The following is a 25,345-nucleotide window of genomic DNA, read 5'->3' on the forward strand; positions in this document are numbered from 1 at the left end:
ATCTGACAGTGAGGTTGTCAACATTCCACATGAGTTGTGCATTAGTCTATTTCTGTCAACACCTGTTATAAACCTAAGCCTTACCATGAAGTCTCCCCCTTTTTATATTATGTTGAGGTCAGACTCCTGAGTCCTCTGGAAGCGGTCAGTGTCTTGTCACCCTCAGTGACAGCTTGTCAAATTCACCGGATATCCTCACACAACAATTGGCAAGAGGCCATTTAAATATACTTCCCTTTTCCCTTCTAAGTCCCTGTAAGTTTTAACCACCATTCTTTTAGTGATTTCTATGCAGGCTGTTTTAATTGGCAATAAAAATTCTCTGTAGCATGTGTATGCATACATGTGTGCATGCACACGCACACAAAATTAAACACTCCTCTGCTAGCTGTTGGAGACTGGCTTTGGGAGGAATATGGGCAGAATCATTGAGTACTAAAAGGCTATCACCTGCTGTTGGCATGTAATATGTTGCTTTGCACCAGGTCAGAAGAATGCCCTTTGCATTGGCAGCAGCATGGTGAGTAATAAGACAAATTACGGTGTATATGGCATACGCACACCCCGATCATTTGTTTATGAATGCTACTAGCTGGAATGCAAGTGCAGTGGTGGTGCACACTATTTTTCAGTATAAACGTGTGTGTGCATTTTGCATGCCACATATAGATATAGATATATACTCCCTGTGCCCCCGCCCGTGTATAAATGTATGCACGGGGGGGGGGGGAGACTTGCATGCATTACCGTTTTAAAACCCCGTGGAGAATGGAGTTGAGTGACTGGATTTCCCTTCGTTTGAGACAACAGGCCCCCGTCCCGCTCGCCTGATTCGGGCACGGCCTCAGTAAGGCGAGCAAGCTTTGGTCCAGTCCGTGCTGGCTGAAGATGCACCTTCGACCCCCAAGGAGCGCCTCTCGCGTGCCCCCAGGCTCGCTGCGGTTGGCCTCCGGACCATGTGCTCTGCAGCGGCGGCGGCCGCCGGGCGGGGCCCGCGTGGAGCTGCCTTCTCATTGTCAATGTCCCACCCCGCCTCGCCGCGCGGCGCCCAGCCCTCCCTATCGCTGTGGCACACACGCGCAGAGCGGAGCGAGGCGGCGGCAGCAGCCTGCAGCCCACACAGTCTCCGAGCAGCCGGAGCAGCATGGCGGGGCTGCGCTACCCGCAGCAAGGCAGCTACTGCCGCGCAGCCACGGCCGTGAACCTCCTGCTAGGCGTCTTCCAGGTCCTCTTACCCTGCTTTCGCCCGGGGGAAGCGCAGGGCCAAGGTAGGCGCTGGGAAGTCCGCGGGAGGGCGAGGGACTGGCGGAATGCGCGCATGGCGGGGGCAGGGGGCTATTGTCACTGGGGGCAGGCGAGGCTGTGCACGGGCGAGAGCCCTGCTCGAGCGCCGACTGCAGGATCGCGTGGGCTCGCCGAGCCGTGCCCCTGCCCTCCATCCTTTTGTGCCTGCGAGGCGAGCTTTGTGCTGGCTGCAATGGTGCCCAGCCCCGACAGCGGGGGGAGGGGGCGAAGAATGAGGAGGGCTCGGCTTCCTGCAGCATTGTGTGTGCCTCTGCTGTTGGGGCTGGAGTCCTGGGTTTGCCCGTCTTCTAATGCACTGGGCAGTTGTAACCTTGTAACAAGCTGCGAGCCAGCGTGTCAGCCAAATAAGCCGTCTCCCCTCCCCAGCCCCACATCCTTGTGGCTCGCACTCCTCCGTTGTACCGTGCAACGCGCACTGACATTGCAGAGAGAAGGGATCCTCCTCCTTAATCAGTAGAGGCTCCTCGGGGTAGGATTAGCCACCCCCTGTTTTGAGCTAGACACATGATGATCTTTACCCGCTGCTGCAAATTGGCTCCGTAGGTACCTTTATGTGCCAGGTTTGCCTGCCCACTTCAGATGTCACCAGCAGGCTGTGCGGTTGTTAAATATGGACACCCTCCCCCCCCATCTCCCCTTCTCCAGCCCTGGTGAAAAGAGAAACCTAAAATGTCACTCTAAGAGTTCTCTCGCGAGTGTAAAAAGCGATGAGTTATTTTAGTGTGTGTTGTTTTGTTTGGCTTGTTTAGCTATTGACCCAATCCCCACGGTGGTGGAGCTGTGGCAAGCTGAAGAAGGGGAGCTGCTGATGCCCACTCAGGTGAGGAGATATGGTGACAGCACTGAGGGGGTGCACAGATGGAGGAGCAGAAACAGCTTGAACAGCCAGTCCCCAGCAGCAGCGTCCGCTACTAATGTCAGTTTTCTTTGCAAACAAACCGTGTGGCCACTGTACCTGGCAACATAAGTCCCCCATGTGATACCATGAGTCATAGTAGATTCAAGTTCAGGTGTAGGGCGTGTGCAGGGGGTTGAGACTGCACCTTGCCAGGGTTACAGCAGCAAGCAGTACCCATGTTTAAGATTACATCAAGATATCATCAAGCAGCTTCTGATCCCTTTGGGAAAGGAGAGTCTAATTCAGTGTTGGTCTACCTGACTTTCTCAACAAAGACTGAGCTAAGATCTGCAGTGTTGCAGTGCAAGTGGAAGATAAGCAGCAGAATGCTAGGGTTTTATTTATTTGTTTAATATTATTAACAGTTTGCATTGGTACCACGTTTTGGCTGCATTTGGCCAGAGATGTTAATTTAATAATTTTGTTTATTTTTTCTGTCACATATATTCCTCAGTCCCCCCCCCCCATGTTAGCACGATAGAATTTTTTTCAAGTAAATGTGTGAATATATATCATCACATCAAACTAAAAATAACAGTTGTGAACGAGTTTTTCATGAGGAGAAAAATGTATAGTAAAGTATATGGTTGGTATTGGTACAGTAAAAGTGAAAGAGTGCTAAAAACTATGGTACAGACTTTATGGCATTTGAAGCAATCATATTATTTAATGTATATTGATGGATTATGCCCATAGCGTTGAGTTGTGCTTTTCTAGACTTCAAGGCACCAGACTTACAAATGGGAAAGATCAGTCCTTGGGGACATTGCCTTCTAGTGTAGAATGATGATAGAATAATTTTGCTCTCTTAAGCCATTATGTCATTCTTTACTGTTGGATATTGATGGTAGACTAGTCGCTTTGGAAAACTAACAGAAGAGTTGCTTTCCTGGTCAGCTTACTAGTAATTGATGATGTGGACATTGATTTAGAAGTGGGTAGATATCAGGGCTTTCTTTTTGCATTTTAGGGTTAAGGCAGCATTATTTGTAAGCATTTACAAGAATTATTGCTGTTTGTATCATGCTCTTACAATCTTGTCTTGAAGAGCATGGAAAAAGTTAGATTTAATGCTAATTAACAGGAGGCAGAGAATCTGTATAACCAGAGATATGCAGGCTAAAAAGATCAGTTTTATTTTTAAATCCTGAGGCTGAGTTTGCAGAACTGACCACTCAGGAAAAAGTATTTTAACTATAAAGTAAATAGTTTTGTTCTGGAAGATACAGAGACACATTATAGATGAAACCCTACTTTTTTTTTTACTTTTCATAGTAAAGCTGCATGATTTTATAAGGTTCAATTGGGAGGAGCAGGGCCACTTGAAAAAGACCCTTTACAGTTGATTTGTTTTTGAGTTCTCTTAGTAATGTTTTCAATCTTAGCATTAGCTAGTTCCTGTTGAATCCATGGAGAAGAGAAATCTGAAGATCAGGTGAATGTTTATATTTTCCATTATATTCCGTGTTAGATGTAGAAAGAAAAAAACAGCTTTATAATTTCAGCTATGCCAGTGCCACAAGTGTCGTCTTTAGAGGAGCATGGAAAAAGACAATAACTGCAAAATGATATCAACCGAAATTTGGGAAAGAAGTAAAGTTAGAAGGAAAGAAGCTTTACACAAAACACTTACGTGCTTGTAATTGCTTTACATTACTCTCTTAGCATCTTCTTGCTTCCTCTTGCCTACCTGAACAGTATCAAGTTCTGTCTAAGCATTTCCTCCTGCTTTTCTCTCCCATTGTTTTTGTTACTTTTGAGCCCCTCCCAACTTCCCCTCACATTTTCTTCTATGCTGATCCCTATGCTTGAAATCTCTTTTCTCCATTCAACTTTTACAAACGTTTAATCCCCTAAGACTGTTAGTGATGAATCCGCCTTATGCACAGCTTCCATGATATTTGAGACTGAACCATAATTGATGTGTGAAGCGTAATGTCTGTCTGCTTCATGCTGGTTCGTATCTAGCATGCTGACAGTCCTCTATAAATAGTAACTTGCAGCAATCTCTGATACTGATGTCTCACCTTTGGTTTGTATTTGTTTTGAAATAATTTCTTTCTGAATCTGACTTGGGCAGCACTGTTACGTTGGTTTCTTTATTATGTAGTTTCTTTTGTATATGATCTGTAAGTGTATGGAAGAAAAGGGGTGTTAGAACTGGGCTCATGTCTTGTTTTCAGGCCTCCTTGGTACATCACAAGAGAACAAGGTGGTTTTTTGTTTTGTTTTTTTAGTCTAACATGTTTGTAACATTACAAGTGTAGGTCCTGTTTATCCTGAAAGACACTGGATGAATGGAAAACTAGAGGAATGTTGACTTCACAAGTATGAGGAAGGGGAAACTTGATTAGAGCAGATGTAGCTTTTATTTAGACTCTCTAGTTCTGTGGGGTTTTTTGTTTGTTTGTAATTTGTTAATGTATATTTAAGTAAAACACTTGAAATAAAAGTTTCTTTGTAAAGGACTGAACACTCAAATGCTCTCAATTATAGACTGAAAAAACTCCAGATATGCACAGAGGCTCTTGAGTCCTCCAATGGAAAAAAATAGTTTTGATTTTTCTAAAGTAAAAAAACAAGCGCACAGATTTTTTTGACGGGTAGAGAAGATGAATCTTTACTTTCCTTATGTCTGTGCATGTGCGTGCACGCGCACGCACACACAAAATGGGTCAGAGACACTAACACAACTTGTTTTTGTTGACAGATGCTTTTTTAAAAAAGTTATCAGCAGATCAGCATTGTAGTGGCATTTAAAATCAAAGTATATTTTGTTAGTTACTGACAGAATCCTAGAAGCAATGCACGGTAATTAATAATTTGTACTCTACAAGACAGACTCAGTACATTGTTACTAAAGGGAATATTGTGATGTCAGGAGTGACTTGGAAATCCTCCTGGTTGAGAATAACTCAGCTTCCACATAGAAGAGGGTTTTTTTTTCCAATTTAAAAATAAATCCTGGGTATGGATATAAACATTGAAGTTTCCAGTATTAAGGCATCAATCACAGTTAGTTTGCACTGAACTTTACTTTATTTACTGAACTTTTCCTTTGTGGTTTCTGTGTCACGTATATCTTAAATTACTTTAAAATTTTGGAGTTTATATTCTGTCACATTTCTAGACATAAATTAAGTATAATAGGCCAGCAGGATGTTCTGTAAAAGATGTTGCTAGTGTGGATTTGGCGCTGTTTACAAGTGATAGCAGATTTCCACAAGTAGTGATATTAAATTACATGGAGCAGTTTGAATATGTTGGAATAAAAAGTAGTAAAAGGGATTGCAATAATATTCATACGTTTTATAGCCTGTTAAAGAATGCAGTGAGCTGAGGGAGATTAGGCAGGGTGAGACCTGAGTGGTGTTAGATATTAAACATTGGTACCTGTTTATGTCTGGATAATAATAATATAGTAATTTTGGCACACTGGGTGTCAGATGGCAGGGTTCTAACTTCAGTTCTTGTTGTATAATGCGGTATCAGTGGGTGCCAGTGCCTTGCCACCTGGGCCACTGTGCAGTGAGGTGCAAGGGTGAAGTCGTTTGCAGCAGACTGCTCTGGGTGGCCGAGATCCCACCATGCTGCAGGTGTAGGGCAGCTCTGGATGGTCAGGGTCCTTTTGCGGGCGGTGGGCTGTTTCTGCCAGCCAGTGTGGGTGGAGATTGTGCTGGCTGGCTGGGGTCATGTTGCGTTATGGCATGGGCAGAGAACTGCTTCAGCTGGCCAGGGTTTTGTGGGGCCACAGGAGGCAAGGGGTTGCTCTGGAGGAGCGGAGTCCTCCACGCTGCAGTTGGGGGGGCTACTCCATCTATCCAGGGTCAAGCTGCATTGTGGGTGGAAGGCTGCTTTGGCTGGCTGGGGTCCCATTGCACCATGGGTGGAGGGTTGCTCCGACTGTGCAGGGGACCCACTATGGCAGGCTAAGCTGTGGTTTGGGGGCTTCTCTGGTGGGACAGGGTCTGGGAGGGGATCTGCTCCGACCAGCCAGGGTCACGCTGCAGCGGTGGGGGACTGCTCTGGGTGGCTGGGGTTATGTGTGCCACAGAGGGTAGGGGACTGTTCCGGCCAGCCCTCTGATTAACCAGTTTTTAAGTAAGCATGTTGGTAAGGCTAAGGCTTATTGGGTTATCTGGTTAACTTTTTACATCCCTGCATTACAGTACAACCTCAGAATTATGAATACCTTGGGAATGGAGGTTGTTTTTATTTCTGAAGTGTTTGCAATTCTGAACAAAATGTTGTTTTTTTCAAAACAGTGTAACTGAACATTGTCTTAATACAGCTTTGAAACTTTATTATGCAGAAGAAAAACTGCTTTTAGCCATCTTAATTTAAATGAAACAAGTACAGAAACAGTTTCCTTACCTTGTAAAATCTTTTTTTAAACTTCCCCTTTATTTTAATAGTTTACGCTTACCACAGTGTGATATTGAATTTGCTCTTTTATTTATGTATTTATTTATTTAGTCTCTACTACTGCCTAGTTGCATACTTCCAGTTTTAAATGAGGTGAGTGGTTGATCTGTCAGTTTGTAACTCTGGTGTTAACTCCGAGATTCTACTTTACTATATTCCTCTTAATGCAGTGCTAGAGTGTTTGTGACCAGTAGTTCATACTACTAATACAGAAACTGTCCCAGTTTTTGCTAAGAATCTTCTGCTAAATATGGGACTCTACTACATGCTTTCTAGCCTAATACACACAACTGTCCATATGCTGAATCTTGGTTTTTTAAATGAGTTTTGGAGGGAAGAGGTTATATTCTTGTCATGAAAATTACCATTTCTAGCTCTATTGTGAGGTCAGGACTCCCTCTATTGTTGGTCTACCTCCGGAACAGATTAGATTTTGGATGGCTGCTGTTCAGACTGGCAACTTCTTAGATAACATATTGTCCTACCAAACTATCATTTTGTCCTAGAGAGTCAATGAAGTGGTGCCCAGTTAGACTCAGTGTCTGCATGTTCTTCCCAGATGATGATGATATATTGGTCGCCTTTGACAACTAGAAGAAGGAAGATAGTGCTAGAGCTAGAAGGCATGTTCCAAGTCATGAATGTTTGAGATCTTATGCTATAGCTGTACCACAGATGTGGAAGGATACCTTCACCACCGTCACCGTGAATGTGAAGTCTTGAACAGTAGAATTGTTAAAGAATGGTGAAGAGCCTGGTGATGCAGAATGAGATAACACAGGATTAGATTTTAGGTTTTCATGCTTGGAAAATGCTAATGGCTGTGGACAATACCACTTAGAATCAGACTAGATTGCTAGCCTTTGTTGTGATGTAGCTATTTGAGGGGATTCAAATTTAAAGTCTCACAGAGGTTTTGAAATGCATGGGGAATACTGGGAAACCGCATTTACCGCCCTTCTAGTTGGTAAAGTCTAGTGGGGAAGATGATAGCTTATTTATCAGAGGACAATGAAAACCCCTCGCTCTAGGAGGTTCAGAGACTAACATCTCTTGCTACGCTGATGATGAGGAACCATCTGAGGAGATGGTGAATTACTAACCTCCTTTTTAAAGGAAAGTTTATGAAAAGGTTTTGAAGTTATTGGGTTTTCTTAAATCCTAGAAGCCTTGTTGCAAGCCTGGATATGGTATGAAGATTGCACTTGTCTCATTGGTGGTTGATCTGCTTCTGGCAATGGACAAAGATTAGCTGTCTGTGTTGCCTTTTTAAAAAATCTATCAGATGCTTTTAATGCCATTTACCAATGATGCATTGATGCATTTGCTGACCCTGGCAAAGGTAGACACAATTGTATTTGAGTGCTTGTCTTTTTCCTCTCTTCATAGGCCTGTGGCTAGTATTTAGCAGTTGCTCAACTCTCCAGGATGTTTCTTTTCTGCCATAGCCTGCTCAGTGGGTTTGTGAGGCTGCTGGGTGGGCTTTAATCCCCACAGCTCTGAGAGTCCATTTATTGGTCCTCGGTGATAGTTAATCCCTTCTCCAATGTCAAGCCAAAATTGGAGATTGAATCAAGAGCTCTTCCTGGGCTAGAGGTAGCATGGGAAAGCAGTTGGATGAAGTCATTAAAGTTCTGCCTTTTCTTTTCATCATGCAGTGTTTTCCCACCTTTTGCTGTTCAGGTTTGCAAGCTGAGTATCTCGTGGGACTTTCAGCTGGTGCTTCAGTAGCTGAGAGAACATATTAAACTTTACTTTGACTTTGACTATGCAGATTGTATTGTTGTACCGTAATTTGCATTATACCTGAATAGCACTTGGAGAATTCATCTGCTTCTGAACACATCTATTTGCTTGTTTAAAGACATTTCCTGTGACAAGCATATTCAACCACAACTCTGTTTTACTTCTGTGTGCAATTCAAAGTGTTTTGATCTACAAAGTGTCATGATTTGTGCCTTGTGTATTTTGGAGACCACCTCGCTTCTCGTTTTATTTCAGCAATTGTGAGCTGTTATGATGTTTATGCTCATAATCCCTAAAAATGTTTGTGGTCTTATGTGTTCTTTGGCGTGTCTTAGATTTAAGAACCTGCTTCCCTTCCTTTGGTCGGACAAATGCCAGAGTTTGTAGACCTTCAAGGTGTGTTGTGGTCTGTTTTCACAAACCTTGAGTAATGAATGCATTGAATAAGCACAAGTACTTTTAGAGAAGAACTGATTGCTTTTTATGATTTGGGAGTGTTTAATGTTGTTACTGGTTTTTCTTTAATTCTTTCTGTATTTTAATTGTTTGAATTGTACATGTACATCCAGTTCTGAATAGGTACATCTGTCCAATCAGAAATAAATACATTTAGTTCAAAGTTTGGAAAAGATAATGGATTAACCATATTACGTAGCAGTAAAATCCTAAATCTTGCATAGATGTTGTTTGATTACTTAATGTAGGTTTTTTATATACCAAATGGAGCTACTTAATTATTTTATAATTTCTGTCTTTTTCTAGTGACTCATGATTGTGTCAATTTTAGTGGGATTGGGTAGAAGCATAATACATTTTCACTATATGCTGTTATGATACTTAAATCCTTACACAGTGTTTTTTCTGTTCATCAGACTGATTCTGAGGAGGATGTAGAAGAGCATCCACAAGAGCAAAGGTGAGCAAAACCTTAAACCATGGATATTAGAGTTCATGTCAGTTTATAAAACTTGATTATACAGATAAAAACACTTTCAGTTGTCACTGGACAGATTAGTTAACAATTCGTATTCTGACTTCACATTTTGTTTTATAATACACTTGAAATACCCATAACATTAAAGCTAGAGTACTAATATCATTAGCAATTAATTTTAATGCTAGGTGTTGCCAGTGAAGCTGGAAATAAAGTAAAATATTTACCAGGCTCAGAAAAATGTTCTCTTGCCATGTCTTCCTAATTTTTTATCTCTACTTTGTATTTGATTAAATTGTATTTGATGTGTATATTTTTTGCACAAACATTTGCAAACAGACTTTATGTATCTTTCATAATGTGTCAGTTATTTGAACCTGTAATGGGTCTTAAATCTCAGTTGTAAATTATAATAGTCTTACAGTGTTGCTGGCGTTGTGAGTGTTGTTAACACTTGGATATTACAGAGGTATGATAGAAGAATTGGAGTGGGGGGAGGGGCTGAAAGAATCATAGTTCAAAGATAAAGGAAACAACAGTATAAACAAATATTTCAACAGTGTATTGTATTGTGATGAAAAATCAATCAGAGAAGGTGATCTTAAAGTACGCCAGTCTGGGAATTTGCTTCAGAGGAAAAATAAGTACAGGACTAGTCTCAAAATATGTTCTTTCTTATAGACAATGTAAGATTTTCAACAGATCTCTAAGTACAGGAACTCTGAAAGCAGATTAACACATTTAATAAATAACCTCGGGAAGTTCCACAGACCATTATGCTGTATTTTTCTTAGAAAGATTTTCAGGGGGGAGGGGCTGAAAGAATCATTCTCCATATGTTTCCTGAACTTTAAGTTTCTTGAGCTTTTAGATAAATAATAAAGTTCTTAAGAAAGGTAGCTCTTAACTGTATTGTTTCTGTTAATGTTAATCCTTTCATTTTGAAGGGTTGGGTAGTATCTAAAGCTACAGATTTGTTTTAGCATAATTTATCCAAAGTCACTGAGAGGTCACGGTAAATTAAGTTAAAGCACAGGTTCAGGGGAAACAGTATGTAAAATAATGGATATGAAAAATCATTTATCTATGCCTTTTTAAGAGCAATATACATACATACTTCCACAGTAGTCTACAAACGCAGGAAAAACCTCACCTAGGGTACAAATTCAAGGGAGGTCACCAATATGCTAGTGTTCTTCTCTGCTGCTGTTGCTTCCTCACCCCCTACCAAGGGAGCACTGACCACCTTCACCAGCAACCTCCATCCTGGCACTGGTACTCTATTCCCAGCCTGATGAGGAAGGGGGCTCTGGAAAGTAAGGGGTAAGGCAGAGGAGAGACCTGGAGAATGAGCTCACTACAGCCCAGTGAATAGGAAAGGTCCTTGAGGGGAGGATGGAAGAACAAACCCCTCCCACAGTCCTCTCATAGGGCGGTTCTTATCCCACACCTTTAGGCCCAGCTCCCTGCTCCAGGTGTTCTCAGTGCCTGTGACCCTCTGTGTCATTATGATAGGAGGGTGGCTGGGCAAAACTTAAGTGAGTGATGCTGTGATCCCAAGCTCCAGAGCTGGGGAGCTCCAGGACTGATTGATATAGTAGATTTTGTGTGCTCCAGTCCTGCGGTAGGGCAGTGCGTGCGTGTGTGTATGTGGGAGGGGTCAGGGAGCTGGAGAGCCAGCACAGGTTCCTCAATGCTTGGGGGACCCTGAGCGTCGGGGGCTGGATCCAGACAAGCTGAGGACCGCATCTGGCCCCGGGGCCTTAGTTTCCCCACCTCTGGCCTAGAATATGCAGTCAGAAACATGCATAATCCAGGAGAGAATAAAAACTGTTACCTCTGTTGTCTCTGAAGTCCTAGAGAATGATAAAGATGGCATTAGGAATGGAATAGCTCAGTGGCTGTTACCTCTACCAGTTGCTGCTTACAGTTCCTGCTCGTGTACTACATGTGATGTCTTTGGCTGCTGCCCAAGCTATTTAGGGTAATAGATATAACTTTACCTCGTTTTTCCTTCTAAAGAAGGGTCAAATCCTTTAGGTGTTATTTGGGCAAAACTTCCATTGATAACAGTGGGGATTCTGTCTGGATAAATACTGGGGTTTCTTGTCCTGCTGTTTGTGCCTGTGACCTATAAGATTTTCCAGGCAGGGTTTTTAATACATTTCTAAGCATTGCTGAGATGAAGTCAGGACCAAATGAAGATGATGTTTGTGCTTCTGATTAGATGCCAGAAACATGGGGCTTGGGAGAAAAAATGTCCTTTGATGTTTGCTTTTCCCTGTAGTTTGTGTGACTGGCTCAAAGGGCACTGCTAATAAAAATATTGGTAAAAGATTACAATAGCTCCTGAGATTGTGATGGGTCCTGTGACCAATTTTTAACTACTCAGATTGTTTTAAAATATATTAATGGCTAATCCATCTCAAATATGGATCTTAGATGTGAAAGTAAAATTTGTAAGATACCCTGCATGCTCAAACTGTTTTCATACTTGAATGCTCTGGAAATGTATCTACAGTAAACTTCCGATAATCCGGCACCTTTAGGACCCAGGGGGTGCCGGATTATCAGATATGCCAGACTATCAGAAGGGGGGGCTATGAGAGGTCTGGTGTGGGGTGGGAGGGGATGCCACCCCAGACCCCTCATAGCCCCCCCTTACGATAGTCCAGCTCTGCCCCAGGCGTCCCTGATTCAGCTGCTGCTGGTCAGTTTCAGCAGCAGCTGAATCGGGGATTCCTGCAATAGAGCAGCTGGGGTGCTGCCCAGTTGGTCCCGCAGCGCCAATAGGCGGCGCTACGGCACCAACCCAGCAGCACTCCAGCTGCTCTTGGGGACGCCTGGGACAGAACAGCTGGGGTACTGCCCGGTTGGTCCCGTAGCGCTGCCCCTCGGGGCTGCGGGACCAACCCGGCAGCACCCCAGCTGCTCTTGGGGACGCCTGGGGCAGAGACCAACCCCGCAGCACCCCAGCTGCTCTGCCCCAGGCGTCCGGATTCAGCCTGCTGGTGAAACTGATGCTGCTGGTCAGTTTCAGCAACGGCTGAATCCTGACGCCTGGGGCAAAGCAGCTGGGGTGCTGCCGGGTTGGTCCCGCAGCGCCGCCCCTAGGCACTGCGGGCCCAACCCAGCAGCACTCCAGCTGCTCTTGGGGACGCCTGGGACAGAACAGGTGGGGTACTGCCTGGTTGGTCCCGTAGCGCTGCCCCTCGGGGCTGCGGGACCAACCCAGCAGCACCCCAGCTGCTCTTGGGGACGCCTGGGGCAGAGCAGCTGGAGTGCTGCCGGGTTGGTCCCGCAGCGCCAAAGGACGGCGCTGCGGGACCAACACGGCAGGACCCAGCTGCTCTGCCCCAGGGGTCCCCGATTCAGCCGCTGCTGAAACAGATCAGTGGCTGATTCCAGGAAGCCCGGGGCAGAGCTGCTCTGCCCCAGGCTTCCTGGAATCAGCCACTGATCTGTTTCAGCAGCGGCTGACTTGGGGACCCCTGGGGCAGAGCAGCTGGGTCCTGCCGGGTTGGTCCCGCAGCGCCGTCCTTTGGCGCTGCGGGACCAACCCGGCAGCACTCCAGCTGCTCTGCCCCAGGAGTCCCCAAGAGCAGCTGGGGTGCTGCCGGGTTGGTCCCGCAGCCCCGAGGAGCAGGGCTACGAGACCAATCTGGCAGCACCCCAGCTGCTCTGCTCCCGGCTTCCCCGATTCAGCTGCTGGTCAATTTCAGCAGCAGCTGAATGGGGGAAGCCTGTCCGGCTGCCCCAGCACTTCCGGGTTCTTGATGGTGCTGGACCATCAGGAGTCCCGGAGCATTGGATGCTGGACTAATGGAGTTTTATTGTGTATAGCTCTCAATTTGCATATGCCCTTTAAGCTGGTTTTTGTATTTTCTAGCAGATGCCGTAGTTATTTGGACATTGTGAATAAGGGCTAGAAAAGATAGCTAAGAAAGATAGTAATAAAAATTTGATTCCCCTCCTCTATCTAGTTACTTTGTTTTCAGATCCTGTTTCCTGTATTCGGAACATATTTTATTTTCCTAAAGCAGTGAACAGGAAGCTAACTGGTAGTGTACTGTATACCATAGTTGGGAATGTGATGTATGTATTAGGGATGCTAGATATTTTGTCATTGAACATTCATGTAACTGCATGATATCTTAGTGGTTATGCAACTATTTGATAGCTCCCCGGGGAGCTCCCTGCCACCCTGCGCTGCTGCCTCTGTATTAGAGGCAGCAGCAGGTCCTCCAGGGGAGCCAGTTTAAAAATCAGCTCCCTACGCAGACTGAAGCCTGCCTGCTACTCCCCGTGCTGCTGCCTCTGATACAGAGGCAGGAGTGCTGGGTGGCAGCAGCCCCTGTCCACAGGGGTCTGAGGTCCCCATGGACAGATGCTGCTCTGCAGAAGCAGCCTCTGTCTGTGGGAAGTTCGGATCCCCTGTGGACAGGGACTGCTGCTGTGGACAGAGGCTGCTCGTGGCAGATAGAGGCAGCACTGCGGAGGGAAACAGGCAGGTCCACAGAGCTGGTGCTGGGAGGAATTTGCTTTAAAGCTCTGTAGGAGGCAACGGGGGGAGGAAGGGAAGTTGTGCCCTCGGAGCTCCTGCCTGCCCCCCTCGCCCTCCACACTGCTGCTTCTCTATCAGAGGCAGCAGTGCGGGGCCAGGGGGAGGCGGATCTGGTGCTGGTGGGGAGCCTGCTTAAAGCCAGAAACAGGCAGCAAGGGAGGGGTGGGGTGCATTTAGTCAACAAGATTAACCGATAGCCCAGGATTATCAGTTAATTGTGTAGTTGACAATTCCTAGTATATAGCCGTCAGACCTAGGAAACTTGCAAGGCATTCAAAGGAAATTTTGCATACTCTCGGCATTGCTAAAAGTAGCAGGTGTAATGGTGAAAGTCAATCAAAAAGGTCTCCAAAGAAAGCAGAGAGAGTTCTGGATCTTGGGAAACACAGAAAAAGTTATCTTCTCAAAGCATTACATGGTTTGGGAAGTCTAATGCTAGGCTAATGGTTCTTTTGGGAGCTTGTTAATCTAATTTTAGAAAAATGATCACAAAGGCATTAACAGTCTATTGACTGACTTTGTGCATTTCAGAAACATCTGAGGTGTGCTTTGTGTGGTCCGTGTAAGAGGAGTAGATATTATTATTATTATTAATTATATTTGTACCCAAGTATCTACATAGGCTAATGCCTAAACAATATTAAAATATGAATACGGAGAGAGTTGACAAAACCCTTTGTAATACACTTTAGAAAGAACCTTAAACCAACAAGTCTGAAATGCTTTGTTTGGAGTTCTGTGATCTGACAGATGTCTGGCATGAGTGGGGCAGAGGGAGATAGATGTCGCTAGTTACCTCGGTTACAATTCCTGCATCCCTGATTGCTTGTACTCTGCTGGGCAGCTTGCCTCTGTCTTCTGGCTATTAAGGTTAGTGTAGGAAATGCTGCCATTGTGTATTTAGATGGTTGGATGTACTTTTTTGGAATACATTCTTCAACCAAATTAAAAGCTTCATTTACTTAGAAACAACCTTTTATGTTATTTCATTCTATTATTAAAAAAATTCCTGCATTTGAAGAACTGGAGGGAAAGGTCTCTGACTAAAACAACAAATGGTCTGGTAGTACTTTATACTCATGCATCTGACGAAGTGGGTCTTTGCCCACGAAAGCTTATGCTCCTACACTTCAGTTAGTCTATAAGGTGCCACAGGACTCCTCGTCGCTTTTGCAGATTCAGACTAACACGGCTACCCCTCTGATACTTAGTACTTTATAGACGAACAAAACATGTAGACGGTATCATGAGATTACGAATGCTCATGATACCATCTACATGTTTTGTTCGTCTATCAAGTGCCACCAGACCATTTGTTGTTTTTTTTCTTTAACTGACTAACTCGGCTACCCCCATAACTAAAACAAGTTTGGCATCAACAAACTTGTTAGCAGCAGAAGAAAATCAATGACAAGTGCTGACACTTATTTCTTCAAACTGTTGATACTTCAGAGTTTGAACAGCTGAATTTGGACATGCAAATACTGCTTGTGTGAAATGAGGGAAGATAATGTCTGTAATGCTGCCCAATTTTCTAAAATAGTGAAAGATAGAGTACGGTAAGCTCAGACGGATCTTGTGGCTAGACTTAATTTAGCTGAGGGTAAAAATGAAAAACCAAAAAGTGAAGTTGAAACTGTTGAGAGGTTACATGATAAACCAAGCTATGATAAAGGGTTTCCATGCCAAACGCCCATGATGTGGTGAAGGTTGGGGTTGGGGTTGGAAGGAAACTCAATTCGTAGGATTAGAGGCATTCTAGAATAGTTTACTTCTGAGCATTTAACAACATTTATTTTTATTACCCAGTTGTTTCTCATTAGAACATGCACATAGAGTAGCCAAAGATATTGCAAAATCAATTGATAAACAGAGACCGATACCTTTGAAATTTCTAAATGTCCATTATGAAGTCTTTATCCAGTCTACTGGGAAAAAGGAAGAATTATTTCATTAATTAAAAAAAAAGTCTGAATACTTTTCTCCTTCAAGTCTTTTGTTACAGTTTTTCAGTGTGTATTTTATAGAAAAGCTTGTCCTAAAATTACTTCTCACATTGATTAATGTACGCAGAAGGAAAGTTGCTGTGCACTTATATATTATAAAGGCATGTACCATGGTACTTAATGGGAAAGGAAGGACTGAAAACAGATGCTTAAAGAGCCACCCTCCCTCCAATAATATAGTAGTAACAAATATTTTATCCACTTTAACAGGTTAGACATCTTTGTTTCATGTAGACAAGTCTCAAATAACATAAGGAAAGTCATGTGTGATCTACTTATCCCAATCAAATAGTTTTGTTGTGTTGAACTTTTCCCCTTGGCTATTGAGAGGGCATTTGACCTGGTGGAGTAGAACTGCTTAGTGTACTTGAAGATATGGACTTTGAGTTGTTTCCAAACTCCCTAAGAATTCAATGTCGGGAGTAAGAATTAGTGGTTAGAATTCTTTAACCCTTTCACTTGTCAAGGAAAATTACTCTTGTTAATACCAGTCTTTGCTTTATCTGTGTAATACCACCCCAGAGTTGGCAAAGATAGCAGAGATAAATATAGGAAGAGAGAATAACAACATTGTATTATATACTGCTGTCACTTAGTTTTTCTTGGTGTTGGTCATTGAGGTTTAGTTGACATTAGTGAAGTATAATGTGTGTTGTTCTTGATTTATTAGTTGCCATCCTCAAGGACAATAAGATGAAGGTTAAATGTTCAATAGTTCATCTGGACTGGGAAACCGGTGAAGTATTTGTGGATTAACATATTCCCAAATATAAGTGCAATTTAGTTATAATTGCATACTGAAAAGAAGACATGAAAAATTGGCACATTTCACATTAGCTAAAATGAATGTGCACTGCTGTCCATAATCATAAGTTTATAGTGCTGGAGACCAGTTCAGAGTATCTGTGAAGACACCTACAAAGGCAAGAAACTTAGGATAGCTAGTGATGGGTTGTTTTTTGTACGGGACAGGTACTCCTGACCTTGATGTTTTAATTCCTAAATGCCCAGTTTTGGGGGGATAACTGCATGAAGCTATGATATATCCTTAAGCACTGGAGATATACTGAGCAGAAGTCAAATCTTCATAATAGTCTAGTGGAACTTATTTTCTTACTATATATAGATTATTCAGAAAATAAAAAATGCAACACTGTTATTTTTTTAAATTTAAACCTTTTTTACTTTCAATTAAATGGAGTTGCAGCAAATTAAAAATTGCCTCCAGCATATACAGAATGAATTAAGCTTTTGTAGTAGAGCATGGGAGTATCAGAAACATTTCTCTTCAGTTAATTTTTCCTTTTAAAAATAGCTAATACGCCACTGCAATAGCAGGCTTTATATGGCTCCAACAAATTGTCAGGGAGTCAGTAATTTCAGTCTACCGCCACTAGAGTGCAGGGGCTATTTCAGAGTTACATTTTGTTTTTCAGCATTTCTAAATGATCCAAAAACTGGGTGTGTACGTGTGTGCGTTCGTTTGTTCATTCTCTGAACAGAAAAATGTAAATAAATTCCTGGTGGCAATGTGAAGGAAAATGGGATTTAATCTACAGTTGGTGGAGTTACTCCTCCATTGTAAACTAAACTGGAATAATTTTAAAAAAACAACAAATAGTCTAGCAGCACCTTAAAGATTAACAAAACATGTAAATGGTATCATGAACTTTGGGGTACAACCCACTTCTTCATTTGGAGTCTCTGAAGAAGTGGGTTATACCCATGGAAGCTCATGATACCGTCTGCATGTTTTGTTAGTCTTTAAGGTGCTACTAGACTATTCGTTGTTGTTTTAAGTTTTTCCAGTTACAGACTAACATGGCTACCCCTCTTAAGCTTCTAAACTGCAATGTTATTTTGGATATAATCTGTAAAATTTCTCAACAACTTCATCTGGAGGTGCCTTTATTTGCGCTAAAAGAGTAGAAAAGCTCACAAGGTTTGACTGACTGGAAAACTGTCTTTTGCTGTTCCCTGGAGAAAACTATCAAAGTGGTTTGCAAAGGTATAGCATATCTTAATAAGGGAAAAACAGATGGCTGGGAAGGGCAATAACATTTCTAGAATACCCCCATACCTTTCTGGCTTCCTAAATTGGGGGTAGTGATGAAACACCAGCTGGCATCTCCATAGTCCTTTCTTTTACAGGTTTTTTTTGGCTTTCATATGTTTTCATTGAGTCACTGAGACCTGCTGTAGTATCCAAAACAGCCCTGTTACCTATTCAGTCCTTTTCCCAACTATTTATCCTACTGTAATTGTTCTAGAGACCCATACATACTATGTGCTTCTTACTTTCACTGTTTTGTGTTTATATTAGCCCACACAGTTAACTGTTGCATTTTTATTGTATGTTAAATTAATAAAAATCTCTTTCATTCCTCACCCGTCCTCCAAAATATCTTGGAGATGTCATTCTATTAAAGCATTTAGAAGGACCCATATGGAATTTATGGAAGAAAAACAGTCTATTAATAATCAGTGTCTTAAATGCAACTTCCTCAGAAAAACTTTTGCGATGAGACTTGGTTTATCTTTCATCCCTGGATACCAGTAGGTCCAGAGAGCCTGGCATTTTTATCCATTGCTTCATATTAGGTTATTATACATTTATATTTAAAATGTTATGGAGTACTACAAACAGGAGGGCTCATGTGCTATTAACAGGGTATGTCTGCTGACCTGTGGAACAAGAGACCTGAGATTATCCAAAAGTGTATTTCATGGCAGTGCTGTATGCTAACAAATGAGTCATCTACATTTTAAAGAGACTTTTAATCAAAGTCAGAAATTACAGCACCGGTGCAGGCCAAGTGTTTTGTGTTGTGTGTCAGATTCCATGCCTTTCTAAGAACTACTGTTAATGGAATATGAGTCCATCCATCATAATCTGAAAAAAAAAGTCAGACTCCTACCCTCATCTTTTTGATATTCTGGTGAAACATTGTGAAGGAGATGACTCATCTAAATTATTCTTGCTAATGCATTTTAGCTTTTGTGATAGTGTGAGAAAAATACAGAATCTGTACTTGAGCTGGAAAAAATTAAATGTTATGTGTCTCTCTCTTGCCACACTGAACTTTAATTAGCTGGAAGATGCAGGCTGTCATTTCAGTGCACCCTTGGTCTGTAGATTTGCTTTCTCACATAAGCTTAAAACGGACATTCTTGTCCCTCCCCACCTCCCCCCCTGTTTCCTTGGGTGACAGCCCAGTTTAGAAGAACACGCATAGGAACATAGGGCTTGTTGCTACACTTCAAAGGTGAAAGCACTGTGGGGAGCGTGAGGCTAGTGGAAGACTCAAGCAATCCCCCGCTGGCCCCGTGCTCCCCGCAGTGTTTCAAAGCGACAGCACTGTATGGAGCCTAGGGTCCAGCTGACCCCGGTTTTCATGCCCTGCTGCCACTTTGAAAGGGGAGCCTGGCATCAGGCTCCACGCGGTGTTTCAAAGCAACAGTGCCACAGGGAGCCCAGGGTCAGTGGGAGAGTCTCCTGCTGACCCTAGGCTCCATGTGGCATTTCAAAGTGGCAGTGCTGGGTGGAGACCCCCTTCCTCTCTCCACCCCTTTGTTACCTCTTTCTGATAGAGATAGCGGGGGGGGGGGAAGGAGGGCAGCAGCAAATGACTAGTCAACTAGCATGTCGACTATCCGATAAGCATTTGCTTATTGGATAGTTGACTAGTGGTTCACATCCCTGGTTTATTTTTGCATGTAACATTATTCTCTAATAAGGAGACATGACTGATATATCTTTGGGAGCTATTAGGAGCTTCAAAGTACAGTTTGAAACAATGTGAACATACAAAGTTAAGTGGGTTTCCCCAGGATATCTCCAGAGAAGTTAATGCAGATTTTCTTCTTCAGTGATGCAGGTACTTAGCCTTTAAAAGCTTCCCCTTGGGGTGGGGACCTTTGTTAATCACCTGTTATGTGAGGAAGGACAAGATCAGAAGCCCAGACTGTCTAAAGGAGTCACTCATAGGTCAATAGATGTGCTTGTTCTGAGCCAAGGCAGTAATGAGCTTCTGACTTTAGACAGGTCCTGGTAGGGTTTGAAGGACAGATGCTTACTAAAGCCTTTTTGGCAGGTAAGGGTGATCTTTGGTAAATTTATTAGCCTGCGTATAGGTTCTTTTCTTTTCTTTTCTTTTCTTTTCTTTTCTTTTCTTTTTTTTTTAATGTATTCTCTGTAAGGTTTTTACCTTAAGAATAAAAGTGTCTGCTTAGGAAAACTTTGCAGTAACTTACAGCTGTGGGAAATTATGCTGTTTGTAGCCTCTAATAAGTTAAAGCAGGCCTATGTAGGCTGGAAACCCTCCTCAGGGAGAAATGTGCAGATCTCTTTCCAAGAGAGGTGATCTGGGGAGCTGGAAGCCTAAGAGTAAGTGCTCTTTGTGACCAGAGAAGGGGGATACAGAACTGTGACAAAGCTCTCCTGATCTTCCTAGGCTTTGTTAGTCTGGAGAGTGAATTCTTGAGGTTAGCGCTGCTGTGTATCCTGAAACTGAGCCCCACTAGAACGTGGTGTTTTCATGGCCCAGGTGCACACATACCACACTGAGGAGCATCATATAAATGGCCTGCTGATTTCTGTGTTGCAGCTTTATTCAGCCATACCTGGTCTCTGCCTCTTTGTGTCCCTTTCAGCCAGCTGCCAGGGACTTCAAGGATTGGTGGTGGCTAGAGATTACCTCTTCTCTTTTCAGTGGGTTCACTCACTCACTGCCCTGCTATCTTATCTGAGAGATGCAGAGGGAGTTGGGGAGTTGTCCTGAGGGCAGGGAGAAGTGAGCAAGAGGCTGGAGGACAAGAACCCTTGTCAGTGCTTGCTTCACTGTGTTTCAGTTATAGAAAATTGATATAGGGAGGAGGGTGGATATATTTGTGTGGGTGTAACTTGGAAGTATGAGAGGAGGTCAATAGTGAATCATACAATTTGTGGTCCTATGGAAATGTGTGTGTGCGCATGTGCGTGTGCAGTTTTTTGAGCCCACCTGGAATTCATGGTCCTTAGAGCCAGAAAAGTTCTTTTCCTCAATACGTACGGCACAGGGACATCCTATCTGTTTCTCTGTGTCCACGTTTGTTCAGCTCCTAAAACAAGAGCATAGACAGCCGTCAGAGTGTTACAGACTGTTAATGTCTCTCTACAGCAATATGACAAATTGACAAATGCCAGTGCAGTGTACCGTATGATTATATACTCTCCCACTTCAAATGCAGTGCAAGACCATTATGGACATATTACATTTTCTGTGATCCCTGGAATAAAATATGTATCTTGTTAATCCTACCTTGCCCTGTTTGGAACAATAATGACTAATAGAGTAGATTCTTTTTATTATTATTATTTATTAAACAAAGGCAATTATGCTGATTGGGTAAAGGGGCTGCAGAGGATCGATTATATTTGGAAAAGAACATACAGAAAAAAGTGTTAGTACATGACAAGTCTGTCATCATTGATAATTTTATCTTTTCTTTCCCTTATCCTTATTTTATGTTTTTCTTGTGTAAGTTCGGTGTAGTGATTCTCTTCTGTGTGTAAAAATCATGCGAGGAGCTGTTAAAACCAATGTGAAAAGGCAATGATTTATTATTATTATATTTAATACATAAGAATTCTACATTAGAAATGCTCATGTTTATCACAAATTCCACTATCTGATTTTTGGGTAAAGAACCATATGATGGATTGATTATAAAATGCTTTGATTTTACATCACTAATTCAGAATGACTTATTGATGCCTTTTAAAAGAAAATGTAATTCTTATGGGTTGGTACATAAATACAAATGTGGATTTAGAGGATTGCGAGGTAGTTTTAACTGTGTTGAGATGGGGCACTACTACATTACATGTATTCAGATTCTTCTCTTTTACACAAACTATGGCAGACTATTTAAAAGAAAACCCAGAGAATTATATCTTGAGTTATGTAATAAAATTAGCATACAACAGGAAGCTTCATTTCCTGCTTCCCCTTTTCTCAGTTAGCTTAATGCATGTTGACTAACTTGATCTAAATGAAGAAAATATTAGTCCTCCCCTTCAGGAAACTTAAGTGATGTCACAACCTACTTTTCCGCTTTAACAAAGTGCCTCTGGGTGGTTATCTCAATGACTTCTTCCAGCCAAATGATTCTTCCTTATTTATTTCTTACATCAGACATGTACTTCTGGAAAGCTAAATTCCAGCCCTGGAACTAGTTAGGGTTGGTTGGAAATTAGAATTTATCTCTCTCATGTGGAGAAATAAGAGATTGATATCCAGATTCCATACCCTGCAGATGGTGTCTGTACAAAAGGTGGCTAAGTGTAGAAGGTGTGTCAGCCTCAGTCGTTTCAATAATTAGGTATTTGCTCTGGTAATTTGAATATACAATGTGGTCAAAAAAGTGAAGTAAAGCTCTCGTTTTATCTGTTTGTTTTGGCTACTTGCCTCAATTATAAATTCAGCTCTAAGTTTGTAAATATCTAGTTGAACTGGGCTAAATGTTAATTAGTATCCAGTTTGTCCAATAGCTATTTGGGAAGGAAGGTTCTTATTCTGTGACAGCAAGTTACCACTGAGTGGTCAGCTTATTATTCTGGTCAAAGGAGTCACATCTAACTTGGACCGTGGCAAAATGATATTAAGAAATACTGTATTTGTTGTATTTTTCTATTTAATTGTAATAGTGATAGTGTGGTTTGTGCTGTCATCAGACCACTAAAGTATCTTGGATGCAGCGTGATTCACACATTCCCTGTGGTTTTTATATTAGGAAAGTCATGAGATTTTTATAATGAAAATAAGTTTTATTAAAATCTTGTATTTGTGTGTTCATAACAATATCCTGGTTAAGGGAGGATGCAGCAAATAGCTTGATATTCTTTGAGCCAGATTGACTGGGAAACATTTCCCTTTGATGATGGGATCGTGGCAGTTGTGATAAACCTCACATAAATTACTTCAGTTGATTTGCAGGCCCTAAGGATTAAAAGGGTCCAGTCTCAGGGAGTTAATATATCAACTTAATGATAATTTGATGAATTTTCAAATGTTTGGAAAGACTTCCTGAAACATAAACAATTCCAGTGTAGGAGGAAATAGTGTAAGGGACTTTAAGTAATAAATAAGATCTCGGTTGCAATCTTTTTTTTTCTACTTGTTTCTATATTTAATTTTTCATTTGCAGCTATTCATCATTCTTTTTTGTTTCCCCTGAGACCAGATTGTTTTCATTAAGAGGCTGAAGGATAATAGTATGTCCATACTGTATGTCCATACTGTATAACTATGCAACCCGCCACTTCCACTCCACCCCAACTTTGAATTAAGGTTGTAGGTAGCAGGCCTCAGCATCATGAACTATAAAATGCAAGGTAGTAAGCAGTTAAGTCATTTTGCACCCTAGCTATGATCTGTTCATTAGTTCCTCTTCTCAACCTCAACTACCTTCCATCCCCACCCACATATTCTCAGGAATGTGATGTGGGAATTTCCAAGCTTTATGTTGCAGCTGCTTGGGAGCATTGACATTTAATCACACAGATCACCAACAGCACTGATATTTATTGTATTATCATCTTCCATGCCCCTGAGAGCTTCACTTCCCCTTCTGGCTTTCCAAAGAGCCTGGATGTAGATGTCCTTTATTTTGGGTTGAGTCAGGGAGAGAGTAACTTAGTAGCTATAGGGAATAGTTTTCATGCATGAATCTCAAACTTTCAAAATTAACATCTCAGGGTGGACTTTGAATTATTTTAGGCCTGTGACTTTGAAGGAGCTGGGTCCTTTCAGCAGAGGAGGGTGCTTAGCAGAGTGCAAGTCTTAGCTCTAAAAAAATTTTTTTTTTTTTAAAGTTTACTTTTTTTTATATTTAATTTTTTTCAGTATCTCGTAACATAATTCTCTTTGGTAACTTGAGTGTAAAACCAATCCTGTAATCTTCCCTGACCATGAAATTCTGCCTTTTACCCAACAAGTCGCGTGTGTCTTATAGATGCTGGTGAATACTTTCTTGTTTAATATGCTTACAGGTTTGGAACATCCCAGCAGACTCTTGAGTTTTACTCTCTGTTCAGTATTGTGTGAATTTTAGATGCTCATTTCCTATTAGCATGACTAGAAACTGGTTCAAGCCTCATGAGTCAAGCTGAAACTAAACCCCATGTACTACTGAATTGGCTGCCATATCTGGCATTTTGGACCCTAGCCCAGGGTTGCAAGAGTAGTAATGTACATTCCAGTGCCACTGGGAAGACACCTGGAGTGAAGAGGGACTTTGGGACTCCTTTGACATTGAGCCAGCAATAGTAGTGTGATGTACTTGGCTCTGGGAGAGTGAAATAGATGATTTGTGTGTGTTTTTCTTTTTTGCAGAGAATCTTCTTCAAAATATTATTTCCAAAGGGTATCTGAATGATTGAAATCTTTTAAGAGAGGTTTTGAGCTGGTTTTAGGGGGTCCATGAAGCAGGGCTGGTGTTAGACGTGCTAGGACCCAGCACAGAAAGCCAAAGGCCTGCCACAAAGAGCTGCAGTTCATGTCCCCAAGCTCCTCCATTCAGAGCTGAAGCTGAAGTTTGAGCAATGTAGATTCCTGGTGCACCCTGTAGTTTGGACCCCAAGGCAGTTTCCCTGCTTGCTGTCTCTAGTGTCAGCTCTGGTTTTCATATGTAGAAAAATAGTTGTCACAGGTGAATTATGGAATTTTTATAACATGGGGGGAGAAGGGACCAGAAATGGAATGATTGAGAACCTCTACTCTAAGGCTGTGTCTAGACTACATGCTTCTGTCGTCAGAGGCATGTAGATTAGACACATAGGCAAAGGCAAATGAAGCCGCGATTTAAATGATCACGGCTTCATTTAAATTTACATGGCTGCCGCGCTGAGCCGACAAACAGCTGATCAGCTGTTTGTCCGCACAGCGCGCTAGTCTGGACGCTCCCCTGCCGACATCAAAGCCCTTTGTTGGCAGCCCTGGTAAACCTCATCCCACGAGGAATGCCGACAAAGGGCTTTGATGTTGGCAGGGGAGCGTCCAGACTAGCACGCTGAGTGGACAAACAGCTGATCAGCTGTTTGTCAGCTCAGCGCGGCAGCCATGTAAATTTAAATGAAGCCGCGATCATTTAAATCACGGCTTCATTTGCCTTTGCCTATGTGTCTAATCTACATGCCTCTGACGACAGAGGCATGTAGTCTAGACACAGCCTAAGAGAAGCTTATTGGCTTTCTTGATGATCTCTGCCAGAAAGATCAGTGTTCAGATGTGGTCTTTTCTTGTAATCAGCATCCTCTAATGAAATGTACCCAATTTTCAAGATTTTACTCAACAGGAGAATGGAATTTGTCAGTCACCTACTGCCTTCCAAGCTATGTACAGTAAAACCTGTGTTATCCAGCACGCTCGGGGATTAGGGTGTTCTGGTTATCTAAAAATTCCGGTTATCTGAGGGTCCCATCAACC

The 25,345-nt window shown here is 42.4% G+C and overlaps 1 protein-coding gene across 12 annotated transcripts in view; it reads left to right on the forward strand.

Annotated features, from left to right (window-relative positions):
* The first annotated feature begins 941 nt into the window (after positions 1 to 941).
* The window catches only part of TMEM131L (transmembrane 131 like), a 121,059-nt gene continuing 96,655 nt past the window's right edge, over positions 942 to 25,345 (forward strand). For 8 of the 12 annotated variants that reach the window (XM_075930079.1, XM_075930083.1, XM_075930082.1 and 5 more), the window contains exons 1-4: positions 942 to 1,268; positions 2,055 to 2,125; positions 6,680 to 6,721; positions 9,247 to 9,290. In XM_075930079.1, the coding sequence (XP_075786194.1) occupies positions 1,145 to 1,268; positions 2,055 to 2,125; positions 6,680 to 6,721; positions 9,247 to 9,290 (281 nt within the window). In that variant the 5' untranslated portion in view covers positions 942 to 1,144. The remainder of the gene's footprint in view (positions 1,269 to 2,054; positions 2,126 to 6,679; positions 6,722 to 9,246; positions 9,291 to 25,345) is intronic. The other 4 variants (XM_075930085.1, XM_075930088.1, XM_075930089.1 and 1 more) reach the window with 1 other exon arrangement.

This window comes from Pelodiscus sinensis, chromosome 5 (genome assembly GCF_049634645.1).
Source record: "Pelodiscus sinensis isolate JC-2024 chromosome 5, ASM4963464v1, whole genome shotgun sequence".
Classification (NCBI taxonomy): Eukaryota; Metazoa; Chordata; order Testudines; family Trionychidae; genus Pelodiscus; species Pelodiscus sinensis.